Source organism: Hakea prostrata, chromosome 4, assembly GCF_041222555.1.
Source record: "Hakea prostrata isolate BN-2017 chromosome 4, UWA_Hpros_2, whole genome shotgun sequence".
In the NCBI taxonomy this organism is placed as follows: Eukaryota; Viridiplantae; Streptophyta; class Magnoliopsida; order Proteales; family Proteaceae; genus Hakea; species Hakea prostrata.
In genome coordinates, this window is record NC_142603.1 from 6,501,833 (window position 1) to 6,521,827 (window position 19,995).

Below are 19,995 nucleotides of genomic sequence, written 5' to 3' on the forward strand. Positions count from 1 at the left end.
TAAAGCTGTGAAACACCATACTCTGCACTTTCCAAAACGCACTTAATTAGGTCAAGTCAAACCAATGTGAGTTGTTGACTCGGACGATTTTTCGGATTCAACACCGAGTCTCAACCCTGAAGAGAGCCAGAGAAAAAACGAGGCTACTAAAAAGGGAAAGAAAATAATTAAGCACAAACCTTAATGGAGTTTTTGGGTTTGTATGGTTTGCTGGCGCCCCACAGGATCAACGAGAACACTGTGAACAGAACGGCGAAGGAGAAAACAAAACAGATCACATTCCTCCCTCTGTTTTTTTTTGGTATTTAACATTTCAAAGGATTATCCTAGCCAAAAAAAAAATCACATAAGGCACAAAGTCAGTGATCAAATTTTCCTACCCTCAATGGTAAAGTCTCTTTTATTCTTTGTTATTTGGGAAAAATCCCACCCTGGTTGACCGTCAGATAGAAGTGTCAACTCAGTTCCGACTTCAATTTACATTCTTTAGGATTCCTTGCAATTAACTTATAGGATTGTGAAATGTGACTTCAAAAAATCCAATGGTCAATATAGAAACTCATGTTAGAAACTACGTCTAGTAAATTCCTAATAAAAGTTTTACAAACTTTCAACTCTTCTCTCTTTCTTCTCTTCTTCTATTTTCCTTTTATGTTTTTCACAAATGAATAACTACCTTAAAGAGAAAAGGATCCACCATGAACTCTCAAAACTCTATTTTATTAATATTTACTTGTGAGCTCTACGTAATTTGTGGTTGTAAAGTCATCAGAGAAGCACAGACTGCTTCCCGTCGGAAGATGATCCACATTTGATTTTGATCCTAAAAAAACAACTTTTTTGTTTGTAGAAACAAGGAGCCATTCCATTTCACTTGGGCTGCCAAGGTACTTTAACCAAAGTTTTTTTACATGGTATTGATATAGAAGGTTTCTGGTACACTGGAAAAAAAAAATCTTTAGAGTTCCATGAATATATTTAGAATAATGAATTTATTATTTTTTATTAAAAAACAAAAAATTACATACTGTTTAAAGATTTAGAATGATGATTTGCTTACTTAAAACACCTGTTGTTTTCAAAGGTGAAGGCCATATTTTTCTCATTACATAGGAGGGATTTGCTTGTCCATATAAATTATACAACGAATGCTCTTTCCAGTAAGAAGCAAATCGAAGGCCTTATTAATCTCCTCAAATTGCAGCTCATGTGTAACGAATTCATCCAATTGAAGCTCCTGTCATGGCCAAATAGAAGTGTCAATCATCAAATTTTGCCTTTTCTTCTAATTGGATTAAGATTGAAATTTTCACATACTCAAAATCAAGCAAAATGGAAGGGGAAATCAAGCTCCTAACCTTGTCCAAGTAAGATTTGACGAGAAGTGGAATATCAATTTTGGGTTTTATATCTCCAAACAGAGAAGCCACAATGGTTTTGCCACTGTATAGAACTTCATATGAATTGAAGATTAATTGAGAGGTAGGTTTGTCAACACCTAACATAATTGTTTTTCCCCAACCCTGCATCATTGACAACAAGTAACATTTATGCAAGATAGGAAATAAAAGAGAGAAAGGTTTATTGAGGTATTTGAATTGTATTCAATTTATGTTATAATATAGATCATCAGATTAGTTTCGATCTAAAAGATGAAATGGATTTTATCAAAGAACCCAATTAAGCATAGATCCTAATGTAATCTATAAATACTAGTTAAAATAACGGTCTAGATATTCCAAACCAAATACTTAGGAGTGTAACGCGTTAAACATAGAGGCCAAACCTTACGGCAGCTCGCAAATGCTTCATGCACCACAGAGGCCGAACCAACGCACTCGAAACAGTAGTCAGCTCCCCCATCTGTCATCTCAGCTATCACCTGAGCAACACAAAGCTAGCCCAGAGTCAAAATTTAGGCGAATTCATCATTCCCTTCTACCTCTAATTAGACCTAAAATTGAATGAATTGAGAAAAATCACGTTGTGGACAGGTTTGTCTCCGCAGTCTGATGGGTTTATGAAATCTGTAACACCAAATTTCTTCCCTGCATCCAAAAAATATCAAAGAGCAAGTATCTCAGTCTCTCTCTCTCTGTGCCTCTTGTTGCAAACAGAGAAATTTCTTGAACCCAATAACTTACCAATCTCAAACTTGTCTGGGTTCAAATCCACCCCAATAATTTTGGTAGCTCCACGGAGTCTTGCTCCTTCTGCAACCTGATAACACCAGTTACAAACTTTCCCATTACGAGATACGTAAAAGATAATGCAAAAATGTTTTGATTTTTCTCTTTCTTCTAGTAAAGATTTGTTAGTCCAGTTCAATCAGGTTGGTTGTCCATCTTACCGCTAAACCAATAGCTCCTAAGCCAAATATGGCAACACTGGTCCCTGCTTCCACATTAGCAGTTTTCCAAGCTGCTCCAACTCCTGCAATGAGTTTTACATGTTACAAGTTCTCAATCTGAATCTAATAGCCCAAAAGAAAGAACAACAAGAAGAGAATTTCAGGTTTTATTTTTTTTTATTTTTTTCCTTTTACCAGATGAAATCCCACAACCAAGTAGACATGCTCTGTTAGGAGGAATGGAAGGATCGATCTTGGTTACATTGGCAATGTCCACCACAGTATACTCGCTAAAACTGGACACACACAGAAAATGGTATATCTGTTCTCCGTTGGAATCGGTAAAACGGGTTGTGCTGTCTCTAGGCAAAAATGGGGATGCAGTGAAAGGAAATTTGGAGCATTTGTTGCTCTTCTTTGATTTGCAGTCCTTGCACTCCTGGCACTCTGTTAACAGTGTTGGAATCACAGTGTCTCCTTCCTTTACTTCTTTCACATTTTTTCCAACACTCTCCACAACCCTTCACATCCACAAAAGTAGTTTTTTTTAAATTAGAGATAAGGATCTACTTAAAGCTTAGGGAAGAAATTTCAAAAGAAAATAACCCTTCTCTGCAAGCATTTATCTTTGGAAAATAAGAGTCAGATTACCCAACAGCCTCGTGCCCAAATATGACTGGAAAAATTGCAGGTGGAACCTGTGATGAAACAAGAGAGAACTTTAGAAAGAAAAATAGACATAATTATGCCAAAACTAGACAATAATAATCCATGAATTGATAGTAGAGTTGTGGCTCATTACTTCCATCTTCCATAAGGTAACATCAGTGTGACACAGTGATGTGCAAATAATTCTAATCCGAACTTCAAAAGCTTTTGGTGGAGCAACTTCCACTTCCTCTATTTGTAAAGGCTCCCCTGCTTTCCTACATACTGCCGCTGTAATTGTGGATGATCATCATTCAGTTAAAAGCCAACTGATCAAGATACCATTAAAAATCTGGGTAAGGATTGTTTGTGGACATATAAACCATCAATTACCTCTACAGCGAATAGGCTTCCCTTCCCCTTTGGGCTGCTGTTCCTTCTCCATGTTCGTGCTCATCTCTCTCTCTCTCTGTCTCTCGGTGTGTCTCTGAGTGCTTACAGAAAGAACTGAGAAACCAGCATTTTATAGAAAATTCGCACCAACTGGGTGACGAAACCTGTTTGTGGGATTTGTTATTTTCAGTCAATCTGTAGTCCAGTGATGGGCCGTTGTGAGATCTTACTCAAAATTTCCAAATCGACCATTAATTTGTTAACGATCAGCATCAAAATCTCATATGCACGTGGTCCTGCACTGAAACTTTTTCGCAATCTGTCCCATTCTGAAAAGACGCTACATGTCTCTATGTAAACTGCAACAATAAAGAGGGTTTGGATAACTCTCGATCTCCATCGGATAATACTAATTTCCACCTGGATCGGTCGATTTACGAATATGATATTGATTCACTAATGCAATATGAACTTTAGAAGAAAGAATTTTTACGTTCAAGGTTGAAGTTTGAAAATTAAATTTAATTCAATGAACATTTGTGTAATTTAGTAGACTTGAATGCTGTCCAATTAATTTGCACATCTAACATTAATTATTGAGATTGAAATTTGGACTGAGATTTCGATCTCGACTATCAATCTCACGTATATTGTTAAAAGTGAGATAAATCATCGAGATTTTGAAAGCGGCACATGCTATACAATAAGTTAAACATTTGTGTCGGTATAACATTTGACACGCCTTACAGTAAATTAAATTTAAAAAATAAATAAATAAACAAAACATTTAACATGCCATACCTTTCTGTCACATTTGTCAAGTCAAGGCTTCTAACCCCTTGGACGGAATGGGGTGCGATAATGTATTAAAAAACTCTTATATTTAATTGTATCATATAAAAATGAATTAAGTAACTATAATTGCGCAACATGTTTTTGAAAGATATGGATGAACTTTCCTCTTGCGTGTGGCTCATAATAAGTATAAAATTTAAATATTTCTTAATGAGATTTTTTTTTTTATATTAGTCAATTAAGTTGACTTTAAATTTTGGTCTGCCCAGTGGACAATATTATATGCCGCCCATAGCAGTGAATCTGTCGGCCAAAATTTAAAAGGGTTTATTCTGGTTTTCTAGATAATTATATATTAAAAAAATACTTCTAATGAAATATACAATAATTATTTGTTTATTTATTTTGTACCAGTTGTATTACATGAATCTCGAGATTTTAAATATCTATAGAGTCATAATTCATAAAATTAATTGTTTGGTTAACTTAAATATGTGGAATGAAATCTGTGAATTCCTCCTGAAAAACTATTTGATCGACTTAATTTTTGTGAATGTATAAATTTTTAGTGCTTTTATAGTAAGAGTGAAATTTCTAGATTTCACCCCATACTTTAAGGGCCTGTTTGGTTACATGAGCCTGGAAAATTCAAATACCTAAAGATTTCAAATCTATGGAGTAATACTTATAATAATAATAATAATTATTATTATTATTTTTTTATTTATTTATTAAGATTAAGAGCTTCTAATATACTGGGATGAGAATGAGAATATTAATGCTTCTGAATGGGTGCAAACTCAAGACCTGCCCGTGGGAGTTTGGGCCTTTATAAAATTAAGGGTAATTTTCATCTGGACCCCGTGAGGTTTGGTCTATGTCATTTTTAGTCCAAATAAATGAGCACTTTGCATTTGTCTCCCCCGAGATATCCAATAAGATCAATTAAGGATAAATTGTGATTTTTATGACCAAAATACCCTGACATCTATTCTATCGCAAAATTTTCATAATGTCTTCACAATCAAAATAAGATCGAACGGTTGAAAATCAAATGATAGAGGTGTCCTTGTAAATATTATTTTTTATTTTTAGATTTTAAAGATTTAAACTTTATTAATTTACAAAATCAAACCCCTTAAACTACCCGACTCCCAAATCCCTAATTCGATTGGAAGATAACGCCTGGAATAACCAAGAAAAAAACATCTCTATGGTTCCTCTTTCTTCTCACACCATTTGAAGGGAACTCAATTGCTTTCCATGCTTTTAGGGAGGCCGATGACACCAGATATCTAAGCGTTCTCTACCTCTCTTCATCAATCTCATATTGCAAATGCTGCCGGCGATGTCTGATTCCGGCAATAATAACCTCAAATCGGCTTTGCTACCACCGTCTAAGGACTAAGGAGCCAGGCGATGAGAAAATCTGTATGAATGCTATGCTCCAGAGATACGTTAGGGACTTTGGAAAATGGCAGCTGAGGCACTTCATTCTCACAAGCTTAGCTTTGGCCTTGGAAGCTTTCCATACCATGGTCATGATTTTTGCAGATCGTGAACCAGTTTGGAGATGTGTTCCAGGTGAAGCAAGGAACCCTATTCTTGGGAATGGGTCGGTGGTTCTGGAGGTTCTGTAATCTCTGAATGGGGTTAGATATGCGAAAAGAAGTACTTGGTGGGTTTGATTCAATCTACTTTCTTCGTTGGCTGTAAATCAGTATTTTTTTTCTTTCTACAATTTCCTTCATTTGTTCTTTGATCTTCGAAACTAGTTGTAAGATTGCTCTGTTCTCTTAAATTCATTATATGAGTTAATTCTTTGAAAATTGATTTTCAACCCGTTTGATCTTATTTTGATTGTGATATATTTTTTTTTTTGGTAAAGGAGCCCATGATAAAAATTTTACGGTAGAATAGATGTGAGGGTATTTTGGTCATTAAAATCACAATTTGTCCTTAATTGATCTTATTGGATACCTTAGGGGAGGCATATACAAAGTGTCAATGTATTTGGACTAAAAATGACATGGATCAAATCTCAGGGGGTCCAGATGAAAATTACTCTAAAATTAACTATTTGGTTAATGGAAGACGTGGATGAAATCTATGGACTCATCTGTGATTTTTGTGAATATGCAAATGTTTAGCATTTTTATAATAGAGATTTCATGTATAAATCTACAAATTCATGTTTTGTAGTATTAAAAGATGAATCTCTAGACTTCATGAATCTAGAGATTTTCACAACCAAACGGGTATAAATCTCACAGTCATGAATCCAAATATTTGAAATCTTTGGATTCGTGTAATCAAACAGGGCCTTATGCAATTGCAATTATGATTAACACTAAAATCATGTTGTAAAGCTGATGACAATAATGTCTTATGAATGTTCTATTATTATTATTTTTTTAAAACGATAGTCATATTTTTTTTGTTCAACTCGTGCTTTTCCTTTACTGGCACTCTGGCAGAAGATGATTCGAATCTTACTCTTACGAAGTTCTGCTATGTCACTATATGAATAGGCAAAACGCACCCAATAAAATATGCACTCACTTTTTTTGTTTTTGGTATTATTCTTTTTGGTAGAATGCATTCACTTTTATTTTACCAAATTTTTTATTTGAAATTTCTTTTTTTGTTGAATTATAATTTATCCTTTAAACAATTTAAAACACAAGGAATAGTTTGGCTGACCAAGGATGATCTCTTATGGAAAGGACTTTTTATTCGGCTCTTTGCATTTTTGAGGCGGCTTACATAGAATGTCTACTATTTTTAGCAAAATTTATCGAATAGATATCATTCAACCTCAACATGATCCAAGGTATGCAACCATTGAATCAATATAGACCTTAATAATAATTAAATCAAATCACTAGGGCACTATTTGTTTGCTGTAATAAAGGTGGGGTGGGAAAAAGTTCAAAAAAACAAAATTTTTCATAAAATATCAAAAGTGTGGTTTGTTTAGTTCATTGGGTGGGAAAATTGGCAGATTGTTTGGTGAGGTGATATGCTAACTTTTCTATCCTATGCCTTTCAAAATCCCACAAAATTTTACTTAGATTAAGAGAGTGGTTGAACTTATCACCACTTAGATCCAAAAGTCAAAAAGAACTACGAGTTCTTTGCCTACACTAAGTCCACAACAACCTTCAAGAATAAAATAATACAAATTTATGTTGCGGAAGGCTTTAAACTCTATATTCTCCATCAAGGGAAAGCATCCAAACCCTAACTTGGGCAGCTACTAGATTCGAAAGATCACTCTAATACTTCAATATACATAAGGCACACCAGCCTAGAAAGATCCCATCAGTAAAACGTTCAAAGTTTTTTTTTTTTTTTTTTTTTTTTTAATACAATAAATGCCGTCCGCAAAAGTCAAAGCCACGACCTCTCCACTGAGAGGTATGGATCTTACCGCTCAACAACTCAACCAACCCTACATTGGCAACCTTCACATATATCATTTTTGTGTTGTAAGTTGTAACAACCTTGTGAGTATTTCACAGGAAAAAAAAACCCTTGTGGGCAGTTGGTTTTCCTAGTGTTTGATAAAAAGTTTAGACGGACCTAAGTACTCGTAGTTGGGCTGTGAGTTATTAGGGGTTGTTGCCTTTGGTTCAGTACTCTACCCAAAAAGAAGACTAGTAGTATTAAACTTATTTCCCTCGTGAAAACAGTGAAACATCTCTTATTATCAGCCAAACTTGTAGTATTTAACTTATTTCCCTCATGAAAACAGTGAAACATCTCTTATTATCAACCATATCATTGTTTTTCTGATATTTGGTAAACAGTGTTGTTTGGTCTTCACACAGGCGGAGAGATTTCTTTGTCCATCCAAATTACACAACGAATGCTCTTTCCACTGAGGAGTAGATCGAAAGCTTTGTTGATGTCTTCAAATTGAACCTCATGTGTAACAAAGTCATCCAATTGAAGCTTCTGCCACCAATAAAATGTGAATTATCATCTTTCATTCTAGTAAAGAAATAGCAAGGTTAATATCTCTGAGTAAATCTTATGAAAACTGAAAATGGAATTTATATTTGGAAATCAGAACCAAAATGAAGGGGCGGGGGAAGTGAATGAGCTACCAATGAATATGATATGATACAGAAAATAGCTAACCTTATCCAAGTAAGATTTGACGAAAAGTGGAATATCAGTTTTGGGTTTAACATCACCAAAAAAAGAACCCATGATGGTTTTGCCATAGTGAAGAACCTCAAATGAACTGAAGATCATTTGAGCACCTGGCTTGTCAACGCCTACTGCAATTGTCTTTCCCCAGCCCTGTACCCATGACAAACGAGTGAGTGACACAGTCATTCTACATGATGCACCACAAACACATACAAGAGACTAGAGAGACCTTTCGACAGCTTGCAAATGCTTGCTGCACCACATTGGCCGAACCAACACACTCAAAGCAATAGTCAGCTCCCCCATCTGTCATCTCAGCAATCACCTGGATAACATAAGACCACAATAAAAGGATTAATCTCCGCGTGACAATAAATTGTAACCATTTTCATGGCATCGAAAAGAAAAAGCTGTTTCAGATATGAAAACAGTAGAAAACAGCTTCTGATGCACCACTTTAGCTACTAAACTTTATATTGTGCTGTCAAAGAATTAATAAATCGACAAAAAATGTTCCTTTCTTGGATAATGGGTGTGTTTTTACTCTGGTTGGGTATTTGGATAAAGAACATCTCTGTTTTTCTTCTTTTGGTAAAGGAGCATCTCTGTTTAATCGTATGATAAAATGTTAATAATCATTCCCTTTTATATTCAGTTAGAACAAAATGCATGAGTTGGGAGCAAAGACCTCCTGGACTGGCTTTTTCCCACAGTCCGATGGGTTAATGAAATCTGTGACACCAAACTTCCTAGCTGCATGCAAAAATAACCAGTAACTCATTAACTCCAAGGTCTCTATCATGGCAACTATAATACTTTCTCAAATCCAGCAGGAAAGGAAGGGGAGAAGGATGGTTTGATTTACCAATCTCAAACTTCTTTGGATTCAAATCCACACCAATAATTTTAGCAGCTCCACGAAGTCTTGCTCCCTCTGCAACCTGCCAAAACCAGATATAAAATCTATATCTATCAACTGAAGCTCTCTTTTTTTGCTTGTATTTGCCTATTTGTAACGCAAGATAGATTATGAGCTTGTCCATCTCACCGCAAAACCAATAGCTCCTAAACCAAATATGACCACAGTTGACCCTGGTTCCACATTGGCAGTTTTCCAGGCTGCCCCAACCCCTGCAATTAAAGTTACATATTACAAAATTCTTAGTCTGAATTCTGATGGCCTACAGTTGAGAAGAAACTTTAGCTCCAACATAGAGCATTTTGGGTTTGAGTTTTGTTTACCAGTTGATATCCCACAACCAATTAGGCATGCTCTGTTAGGGGGTATGGAAGGGTCAATCTTGGTTAGATTGGCAACGTCCACCACAGTGTACTCACTAAAACTGGAGACATGTATAAAATGGTATACCACTTCTCCATTGGAATCGGTGAAGCAGGTTGTGCTATCCCTTGGCATGGATTCCGAGACCCTGAAAGGTAGTTTGGAGCATTTGTTGCTCTTCGTTGATTTGCAGTCCCTACATTCCTCACACTCCGATACCAATGTTGGAATCACAGTGTCTCCTTCCTTCATTTCCTTTACATTTTCCCCAACACTCTCCACAACCCTTTCACAACCACAGATGATCATTAGGAATATAAAGTGGAAATAACAGAGAAGGAGCAGAGAGTAAGAGAGAACAGAAAGGTGAAAACAACAGTAACAAGCAAGACTCAAAGAGTATTCAGTAGATTCATGGTCAATTCTGTGCTGCATATTCAAATACACAGAATATCACCGTCATCCGTAAAATACCCAGTCCAGAATTCCTTAAAACTAGCTCCCCCAGCCTAACCAACAATCAAGCAAAGGTAAACTGAAGTAAAAGATTCCACAGAAAGTACATTAAAGCATGGTAATTTACCTAGAACATTAAGGATGTGTTTGGTACACATTTTCTTTCTGATCTCCATTGTCAAATTGCAAAAACATTCTTAATTGCCTGGTTAACAAGCATTTTGGATTTTATAATGATCATACTTCTCGTAAGGATTCCTAATTCCTATAGCTACGAAACCCGCTTAGGCATCTCATCGAACAGCTTACAGGCATTCTATCGCTACATCAACAATAGGATCTGGAAAGCCATGTTAATGCATATGTCATGTGGTTAACGGAATCATATATCTTCTTACTCTCCTTTCTTTATTTTTCCTTCCTGCTAGTTAAAAGACAACGGGAAATAACAAAAGAACTTGAGCTCTGAACAGGAGCCCTCAGAACAGGAGCCATGTGAATTGGGTGCAACCTTCCTAATGCAGAATTCCAAGGTTCCAAATGATCTTTTGTAAAAGTCTGACTTTCTCACTATCAACATCTCAACCAATGTAACTATATAAAACTCTGCTGATGAAAGAAAAATGATGACAATCTTCTATAGCCAATTGATAATAGGATAAGCTAAATAGATAGTGCATGGATTCGTGCCTTCGAAAAGAGTGCATATTAGACATTTTACGAGTGGTTGCAATAATGATCCAAGTCTTATGGCATGCTATGACATAAATAATAATAATAAAAAAATCCCAAAAGAACAAAATTAAAAATCCTTGTTGAAATTGAAACTGAAACTGATGTCAATTATCCAGACAAATACGCAATTGTGGTATGAGAAAATAGTCATACCCGACAGCCTCGTGTCCAAATATTCTTGGAAAGATTGCAGGTGGATCCTACCATGAAAGAAAATAATTTCAGAATTAGATTGGGGAAAAACAAATTCGTTGAAAAACAAAATATTTTTTCCTTACTTTCATCCTCCAGAAGGTAACATCGCTGAAACAGAGTGATGTGCAAATGATCTTAATCCGGACTTCCCAAGCTTTTGGTGGAGCAACCTCCACCTCCTCTATCTGTAGTGGTTCTCCTGCTCCTCTACATATAGCGGCTGCAAATGTGGAGAATCACTAACTATTCAGTTAAATAGAATGGATTTCACTGAATTTCAGAAAAGGGTTACATTTAAAACATCAACTACCTCTGCATCGAATGGGTTTCCTTCCGCCTTTAGCCTTCTCCTCTTCCATTCTCTCTGGTGCTCTCAAATTGCAAAGAGAAAGCAAAAAGAGCAGTGCTTGCAGATTGCAGAGCAAGTAGAAGCAGATCTCTGCTTTTCTAACATATGTTGTTGACCCACAACAGTCCAACATTAAGAAGACAAAATGGGCAGTCAATGAGGGGCTATCGTGCAGTCACGTCGATACAGTCAATAATAATAAAATTTCTTAAAGTCTCTGTACTTAAGAAGGCCCTTCATGCACGTTCTTGGATGCTTGAGACGCATTTTTCATCCCTCTCTTAGAGTTCTCTAATTTTTCGATAATTTAAAGTAGAAGTCACAATCCTAGCAACGTATTGCAAGGAATTGTAGAAGATGAAAATTTCTTTTCTCATATTTGGGAGAGTGGCTGGTGCACTAAGTGAGCCTGTTGTTAGTCTGTAGATTGCAAATTGTCGAGATTTCAAAGGTCTACAGCCTTCAAATCTCTAGAGTCATGGTTCGTAAAATTAACTGTTTGGTTAGTTTGAATTTTTGGAATGAAATTTCTAGATTTATCCTAAAAAAATATTTATTGAATTATGGTTCAAATCTTTAATGCTTTGATAGTATGGGTGAAATCTCTAGATTTCACCTCATACCCATAAATCTACAGATTCACGTTTTTAATGTGAATCTCTAGATTTCACGAATCTAGGGATTCACACAAAAACAGGTAAAAATTTCACATTTGTGAATCCAGCGAATTTTTGGATTAGCTTAATTATTATTTCTTGTCTTTTTCCCTTCCAAGGAGGACCCAGGATTCAATATGGGGGCCAACAATAATTTAAAAAGTTTTCGTACTAAATTAAGAAAGAAAATCGTACTGATAATACTTCAAATTCGATTTTTTTTTTCTTGGGTTTTAGAAGTATATTGTTTAGAAAATTCTAAAATTTCCAATCAGTTTCAAAAGTAATTTCAATTTTAATAGCAAATTTTTGTATTAGTTAATTATTATCTTTTCTAATCTACTTTTTCTTTTTTAAAAGAGTAAATCAAAAGTGCTAAAAAATAAATAATCTATATAAGATTGTAACTTATGTTCAATCTTATTTTCTTAGAGGATGATTTTTTCCACGATTTTTTTTTATTTGTTTCGAAGTATTCTATATGTTATTTGATTTACAATAAACTTTTCAAAATTCAATTTTGCAGGTGTTATAATCTAGATATAATACAAAGTTATAAACTCTCCTTTCTATTGTGTTTTAAATTATGGAATAGAGTTTTTATTTCGTTAGGTTTGAATTTAATTTAGTGTATTATAAATATATGTTCTCTCACTTCAACCAATCAACTGCAAATAAAAATGAATAATTAATTTGAAAAACAGCAATAAACTTTTCATATGTATTTAACATTTAAAAAAAAAAACAAAAACAGCAACAAACTTTTCATATGTATTTAACATTAAAAAAAATCAAAAAAGAAGAGGGAAAAAATAAACCAAAAAATAAAGAGAGAAATAAACCTGATTGTAGTCCTGGAGGAGATTTGAGAGACAAGGTTAGCTTTTTGAAATTCATAGATCGGTCCATTTTGTTATGTGGTTCACCTGAGTTTCAACATTACACATGGGTAACATTGATTAGTGATTGTAGATTGTCGGCTACTCAGAACAGCATAATTAATGCGCCACTCCCAAGCAAAATCCCTCCCCCAACACACCTAACTCACAATAGTGGTGAGCTCACGTGTAAATAGTGTAAAACAAATGGATAAAAGTCTCAATGAATCCCGTGTAAGCCCTACACCCTACTAGGTGGTTCAAGAGCTTATGTTTTTCTCCTTGACAGAGAGTTGATCAGTTTCAATATGTTAAGATAGGAATTTTACCATTCATGTAGTTGAACAGTTATTTTTTACTTTTCAGCTTAAAATATGAGTGTACTAGTCGAATCACGGTTGGAAAATTAAATTTTGACCAAGCCAATTCATATGAGTTATATTTTTAAAAACTTGGTCAAGAGTCGTGTAAATTAACCACCCGTAAAAAAAATAATGTAATTGATGATAATCTTCTTCTTCTTCCCTGGGGGGGGGGGGGGGTGCCGAGGGGGCGGGGGAAGGGGGTGTATAAACTGAGTATTTTAACCCGAACGATGATAAACTCAATGAGTTTAGTTGATTTTTTTTGGTAGAAGTTTAGTTGTATACTGAAACATTACAAAACCAAATTACACAGAAATTGGGTTATAAATAAAAAAAATTCATATTATTAAGCAATAATAAGAAACCTTGAATTCCTTGATTTCTTTATCTCGTTGAATGGTACAGGTTCCTCTACTTTTATTTTTGTCCAATTTTTTTTTGGGGTTTTACTTAATTGATATATGTCGTTATAACAACAAAATTTTAGAAAAGGTGATCGAGTTTGATAGTTGAGCTACCAAGTTTCCTACCAAAAAAAAGATTTTATACTCCTTTTAAAAAGAATGGAGTTGAATCGCAAATCGCAAAACTTAGTTGTCCAATTTTCACATGAACAGCAATGCTTCGATGGGGATAAGATTTCTGCCTTTTATTGGGAATGAAGTTGTTACTTTAACCACCTAGAGTTAGCCTTTGTTATGTCAAATCATTTTTGAGACTTCCGAACCATTACAAACCGCATAAAATTGGGTCAACCAGGTTCGGCTTAATCATTTTTTAGCCACTTGGCTCTCTTTAGAATTTAGTCTTCGGACTCACCCCTTAGCTCTCATTGGAAGTTAGTGTTCGGACTAACCTCTTGGCTCCAAACTAATCCCTCAGCACTTCTCGGAAAAGTGTTTCTAGCGCAGCCACTTGACAACAATTACTTGACTGACATATGCTCAACACGTCTCCTGACCACAACTCATCGATAATATCTTATACAGATAAGTATCCTCATACAGTTGTACACAAGCTAAGGTATAAAAGTCAGCATTTAATGCACCGTACCTATACATTTAATGATCTGCGCTTATCAAGGGATAAGTCAACATGCCAATTCTTCTAGGAATGGCTTCCATCCTTTTTGTCGGGGATTAGATCCAAACGTGTCACATCTGAAGTCAGAGATATTTTAAGCATTCTTACGTGGTGTGTGCGAATCCAGTTCCTTCAAGTACAAACAAGTCAAACTTTTGCCTTGGGTCTCCCCTCAAGAATCAGATCAAGCATCCAATAGCTGTCATCTATCTTCTACATGGAACCTTCTTTCTAGTATAAGAACGATCACTTATACGTTCTCTTGGTAAGCAAAGTGAAAAACAGAAAAACAAAGCTAGACAAAAAAAAAAAAAAAAAAGCCAGTTAATCTGGCATTAACTCCGGCACCTACCCAATAGTATTTCATCTCTTCGGGCATATACTCCTCCCTGGGAGGAATCATGTTATCCAAAACTTGAATTTTCCATCAAAGGTAGCTTCCTGTCCACTTAGGAGGCCCACTCTCACGTGTTTTATGTGGTCTCTCATAAGATCTCCATGTGTTGAGTTCTCTATGGTTAGTCCAACAAACTAGAGTTGAAATAAAATTCAAATTTATGGGTGAGCTTAAATAAAATACAAATTTAGTTTAAATTGGATAACCATTGGGTTACTTAAAGCCCATGGCACAATCCCTATGAGAGAATTACAGGAATTGTAGGGAAAGGAATATACAGCTCTGATCCATAGAGAATCCATGGGGCCCCTCACATGTTGGTCTACGATCCCAAGTGATCCGTAGTGCATAATAGATGGCAACAATCTTGCATAGGAAACCAAGAATAGGGTAAAAGTGCACTCCAAATGTCTCCTATACGCCCTTCATACATGTATATCCATCATGTGGAATTGGATCGAATCCTTTTGCCGCTTCAATTTTATAATTGGCCCCCCCCCCCCCCCCCCCCCCAAAAAATAACAAAAGATAGCAATGTTGATCAACATCTCTTCTTTCCCTCAAAAAGAGGTTCCTGATTATGATGGTATTGCCTATAAATTTTCAAGATCAAAGTAGTGTTTTGCTTCAGCCAACGATGCGACTATCAAGCCTAGACCATAAGTTAAGCTCTAGCCATCCATAAAGAACTACATTGGAGCAAGGATTTGCAGTTAACTCAGCTTATATTGGAGTATGATAGCCAATCAATTATTACTTTAACAAACCCTTCATGCATCATCTCCTTCTTGGAATCTCTATCATATTATCAATGACATCAAAGCCTTGGCTTCAACATTTCCTTGTATTCAGATTTAAGCATATCGCAAATTTTGCTTTTAGACTCTTAGGTTGTAAACTTTGTTTCAGCCTTAATAAATAAATCATCTTGTCATTAGGGGAAGAAAAATGTGGAGGGAAAGCAACCCTAGAATGCAAGTCAAGGAGATCAGCACTTTTAAGTTGATGCTTTGACTTTCCCTTAGAGGAGAGTGCATAAGCTAAAGAGAATGTATATTGACATTTTTCAGGTGATATTTTCACCTTTCATATATGTTAGAATGATTATTTATTGCCATTTATTAATGCATGTGCAACATTATCTTCTTCTTCTTTTCTTGGAAATGAATAATGTGCACATTACTTCTTCATGCATTTGTTCAAGAAGATAAATTCTTTTATAAAATACAAGTCAAGGAGGTCAACAGTTTTAAGTTGGCGTTTCGATTTTCTTTTAAAGTGGAGTGCGTAAGCCAAAGAGAATGTATAATGGTATTATACGGGGGAGATTTTCACCTTTCATGGAAATTTAAATGATTATTTATGCAACATTACTTTTTTGTTTGTTCGAAAATCGCTGATTTGTCGGGGAAGAGGTAATGACCCAAAAATCGTTGAAAATCACTGATTTGTCGGTGAATTAACTAGCAAAATGCAGTGAAAATCACCCTAGAACGTTGTTGGTATCTCTTATTTTTGTTTGAATCCTCGAATCAAACTGAAACCCTAACCATCATTGCAGAGAAACAGTGATGGAGAGAAGATTGAAACAGACAATAAATTTTAGCAGTGCATCATTTTAACATTTCAAAAAGAAAAGAAGTGAGAGGAGAGACTAAGGAGAGAGCTCATTGAGTGGCTGAGCAAACAGACTTGAACAACAAAGAAAGCGCCACTTCACGGTTGTCGGAGATGGTGGTCGACGGTCGTCATCCATGACGATGGCTTCGAGCCTTCGACGATTGAAAAACAGAAAACACCCTGTGACGATGCAATAATTCCATCCTCATCACTGTTTTGGACCCGGGTCCTGTTTGTCTCGTTTCCCCATGATTCTGCTTTTATTATACGCCATTGCAACCTAATGGTGTATGGAAGTTCTTTAATGGGGAAATTTGTAGTGAAATTCATTCAGTTTGCCCATTGCTTAAGTTGACAATTCTAGATCAGATATTTAATATTTTGTTAATTGTAAGTTCTGCAATTCTGTAGTATATTATTGCAGGTCGGTTGGAAGGAGAAGGAGCTTCAGCTGATCCTTCCATACGCAGCCAAATTCAGGCAGAGTCTGTGCAAGTAGGACTAGCAATGCAACAATTAGGTGCGCTGTTTTTAGAGCTTGGCCGCACGATTACGACACTACGTATGGGGCACTCACCTGTATGATCTCTCTCTCTCTCCAGTCTCCCCCTCCCCTCTAGTCCACAAGATCTTATTGAAAAATCAACCTGATTGTAACCCTCTTCCTTGTTGTAATTTAGTTTCGAGATTTCAAATATTTAGGGATTTCAAATTTATGGAGTCATAATTAATAAAATTAATTGTTTGGTTAACTTAGATATGTGGAATGAAATCTATGGATTCCTCTTGAAAAACTATTTGATCAACTTAATTTTTGTGAATGCACAAATTTTTAGTCCTTTTGTAGTAAGTGAAATTTCTAGATTTCACCCCATATCTATAAATTTACAGATTCACGTTTTTAGTGTAAATCGATGAATCTATAAATTCATTATTCCATGTATTTTTATAACTAAACAGGTATAAATCTTGCATTCATCTATCTATAGGGTTGAAATCTCTAGATTCATGTAATCAAATAAGCCCTTATACAATTGCAATTATGATTAACACTAAAATCATGTTATGATAAAACACATAATTACAATAAGGTTAATAGCATAAGTTCTATTCAATTATTTATTTATGTATTTATTATTATTCTCTCTTCTTCTTTTTTGAATAAATCAAAGAAGGTATCAGCAGAAGCAAAAACATCACCTAAATGTCTTTTATGGTTCACTACTATCTTTCATCAACTTAGGGTATTCGTCCTCTAGTTTCTCTATAAAATGAGTCATGAGACTCTTTCCCATCAATATGGCACACAAGAGCACTATATGCATCTTTAGGAAGCTTCGTGTTGATCAATACCAAGTTTCATTAGCGTCTCTAATACCTCTTCAAAGGTGTGCTCCCACACATAGGGAACTTCTTTTGTTTCTGCAAAGGCATCTGAGAAAAACAAAGATATTCCACAAGGATGAGTTCCAATGAATTCCATAAGGCAACAAATACATATATATACCACAATCACGTAGTAAACAAAAGATGAGTAAATGAAATTCTAAGTTATGGATATAATCTAACTATGCTGGTCTTTATCTAGATAGACATGCTTTAAGATATAACATTAGTCATCTTCTGCGTAGGTCTCGTCACTTTGATCTCTCACGGACTGGCTACCTCTATTGGGATCTCAGGTAAGGGGTACGATCTTCATCATCAACCATGGCTAGTGTATAGGTCCACACTCTCTCACCACAACCATTGGTTTGAAAAACTAGCGCATGTCGGGGATTCTAAACCCAATGCAAGGTCCTAAGGCAACTTTTCTTCATGCCTAGTGCCCTTTTGGTCCAGTATCTTTCTCCACCTAAAAATATAAATCTTCACAGACTGATTACCTCTGTTGGACTTCATTCCTTAATCCTATGGTCATCCACATTTTGTTGGGGCGGAAGCTCTTATGTCTCCTCACGACACCCAAGTCGTCTTTGGGATATCCATGAACTTAACCCTAACATATGCAATTCTACCATTGTATGATAGACAATGGACCATTGAGTCTCCTCACGGACTGGTTACCTCTTTTGAATGACACAAAAACGCGTCATTGTCATTACATGTCACTAGGCTTCAATACCTCTATCGAATTGGTATCAGCATGTATGAATAATTAACCATGCAATCTAGACCTCCTAATCATGTAGAACAATAACCATGATAGTGCTAGGTGTATTAGAGGACAGTGTCTCATATCACAACCATTGATATCCCAATCTAAAAGTACCAAGCTAGTTATTCCCTAATCATAGTCACACCAAACACATCATTTTACAATAAGCAAAAAAGTTAAATGCATCAATCATCAATCACGACACATCATTAATAAGTAAGCATGCTTAACAATGATTACATCAAGATATATATGGTTATTGTTATTTTTAGTAAAGTAAACAGCTCATCAAAATAACTTTTCAGCTATATATGCAATTATGTCTTTACTTAGCGGAAGAATTTTGAAAAATGTGCTAGACCAGCAAAAAAACCCCCCCAAAAGATACCATAAAACCCCTATATTAAGATTATAAAGGTATATTAGAGTCTAAGATTCAAACTGGGCAAGGACAGCTTCAACATGACCTCTAAAAACTGACCAATCAGTTAAGGCAATTGGTCAAATTGATCGACTGCCTTAAGTGACCACCCCAGTCTCGGGCAGAATTTCAAGTCTGAAATTCAAACTTTTGATTACCAATCCTTAATTTGATTTTATGCTAATTTAAGTCTAAACTATGTTCTTAAAATTTCAGAGATGTCACTTCGACTACAAATCGCAAAAAGGAGAAATTTAGATCTACATCATCTTCTTCAATAAAATCCACTATTGAACCGGATATAAAATCCATTCCTCTTGGCATAATTCAATCGAGATCATCTATAGGAAGAAACAAATTCATCCAAACCACCATAACGGAACTAGGAGAGGATTAATTACTCTCTAATGCCAATGCAAGGTTGGTTGAGTGGTAAAGATCCATGTTTCTCGTGGGAGGTATTGGGTTCGACCCTTGCACTTAAATCCAAAAGTCAAAGAGAACTACAAGTTCTTTGCCTCCACTAAGTCCACAACAACCTTAAAGAATAAAATAATATGAATTCTCCATCAAGGGAAAGCATCCAAACTCTAACTTGGGCACTACTAGAATTGAAAGATCACTCTAGAACTTCAATTAACGTAAGGCACACTAGCCTAGAAAGATCAAATCGGTAGAATGTTGAAAGATTTTTTTTTATTTACCTGATGCTTTTTTTAATACAATAAATGCCATCCGCAAAAGTCAAACCCACGACCTCTCCACTGAGAAGTATGGATCTTACCACTCAACCAACCCTCCATAATGGGGCGGATCCAGTTATGAAATAGGACAATTATTCAATAGATTATGTGGGCCCTTATAAGATTCATTTGAGGTCCCACCTCTAAATTATTTTATTATATTAAAGAATAGACCCACATATATTTTGTGGGGCCCACACATATTTGAAAAAAAGAAAAGGTAAATTATTGATAATGATATTTTTTTCCGACAAAATATAGGTAAAATTAAAGCAACAATATAGAAAAAATATCTACACATGACTTCAAC

The 19,995-nt window shown here is 35.4% G+C and overlaps 2 protein-coding genes across 2 annotated transcripts; both read right to left on the bottom strand.

The window, feature by feature from the left end:
* Positions 1–541: 541 nt before the first annotated feature.
* LOC149017429 (alcohol dehydrogenase-like 7) lies at positions 542–3,729 on the bottom strand. Its single transcript, XM_089151770.1, has 10 exons — positions 3,392–3,729; positions 3,153–3,289; positions 3,002–3,048; positions 2,546–2,871; positions 2,351–2,433; positions 2,145–2,220; positions 1,984–2,048; positions 1,787–1,882; positions 1,359–1,523; positions 542–1,237 (listed from the first exon to the last, which is right to left on the bottom strand). The coding sequence occupies exons 1-10, from the start codon at positions 3,453–3,455 to the stop codon at positions 1,106–1,108; spliced, it is 1,191 nt and encodes a 396-aa protein (XP_089007896.1). The 5' UTR covers positions 3,456–3,729; the 3' UTR covers positions 542–1,105.
* Positions 3,730–7,830: 4,101 nt separating this feature from the next.
* LOC149017430 (alcohol dehydrogenase-like 7) lies at positions 7,831–11,691 on the bottom strand. The gene is made up of 10 exons (XM_089151768.1): positions 11,326–11,691; positions 11,099–11,235; positions 10,974–11,020; positions 9,590–9,915; positions 9,396–9,478; positions 9,213–9,288; positions 9,036–9,100; positions 8,577–8,672; positions 8,333–8,497; positions 7,831–8,146 (listed from the first exon to the last, which is right to left on the bottom strand). Exons 1-10 carry the CDS (start codon positions 11,495–11,497, stop codon positions 8,012–8,014), a joined length of 1,302 nt encoding a protein of 433 aa, XP_089007894.1. The 5' UTR covers positions 11,498–11,691; the 3' UTR covers positions 7,831–8,011.
* Positions 11,692–19,995: the final 8,304 nt, after the last annotated feature.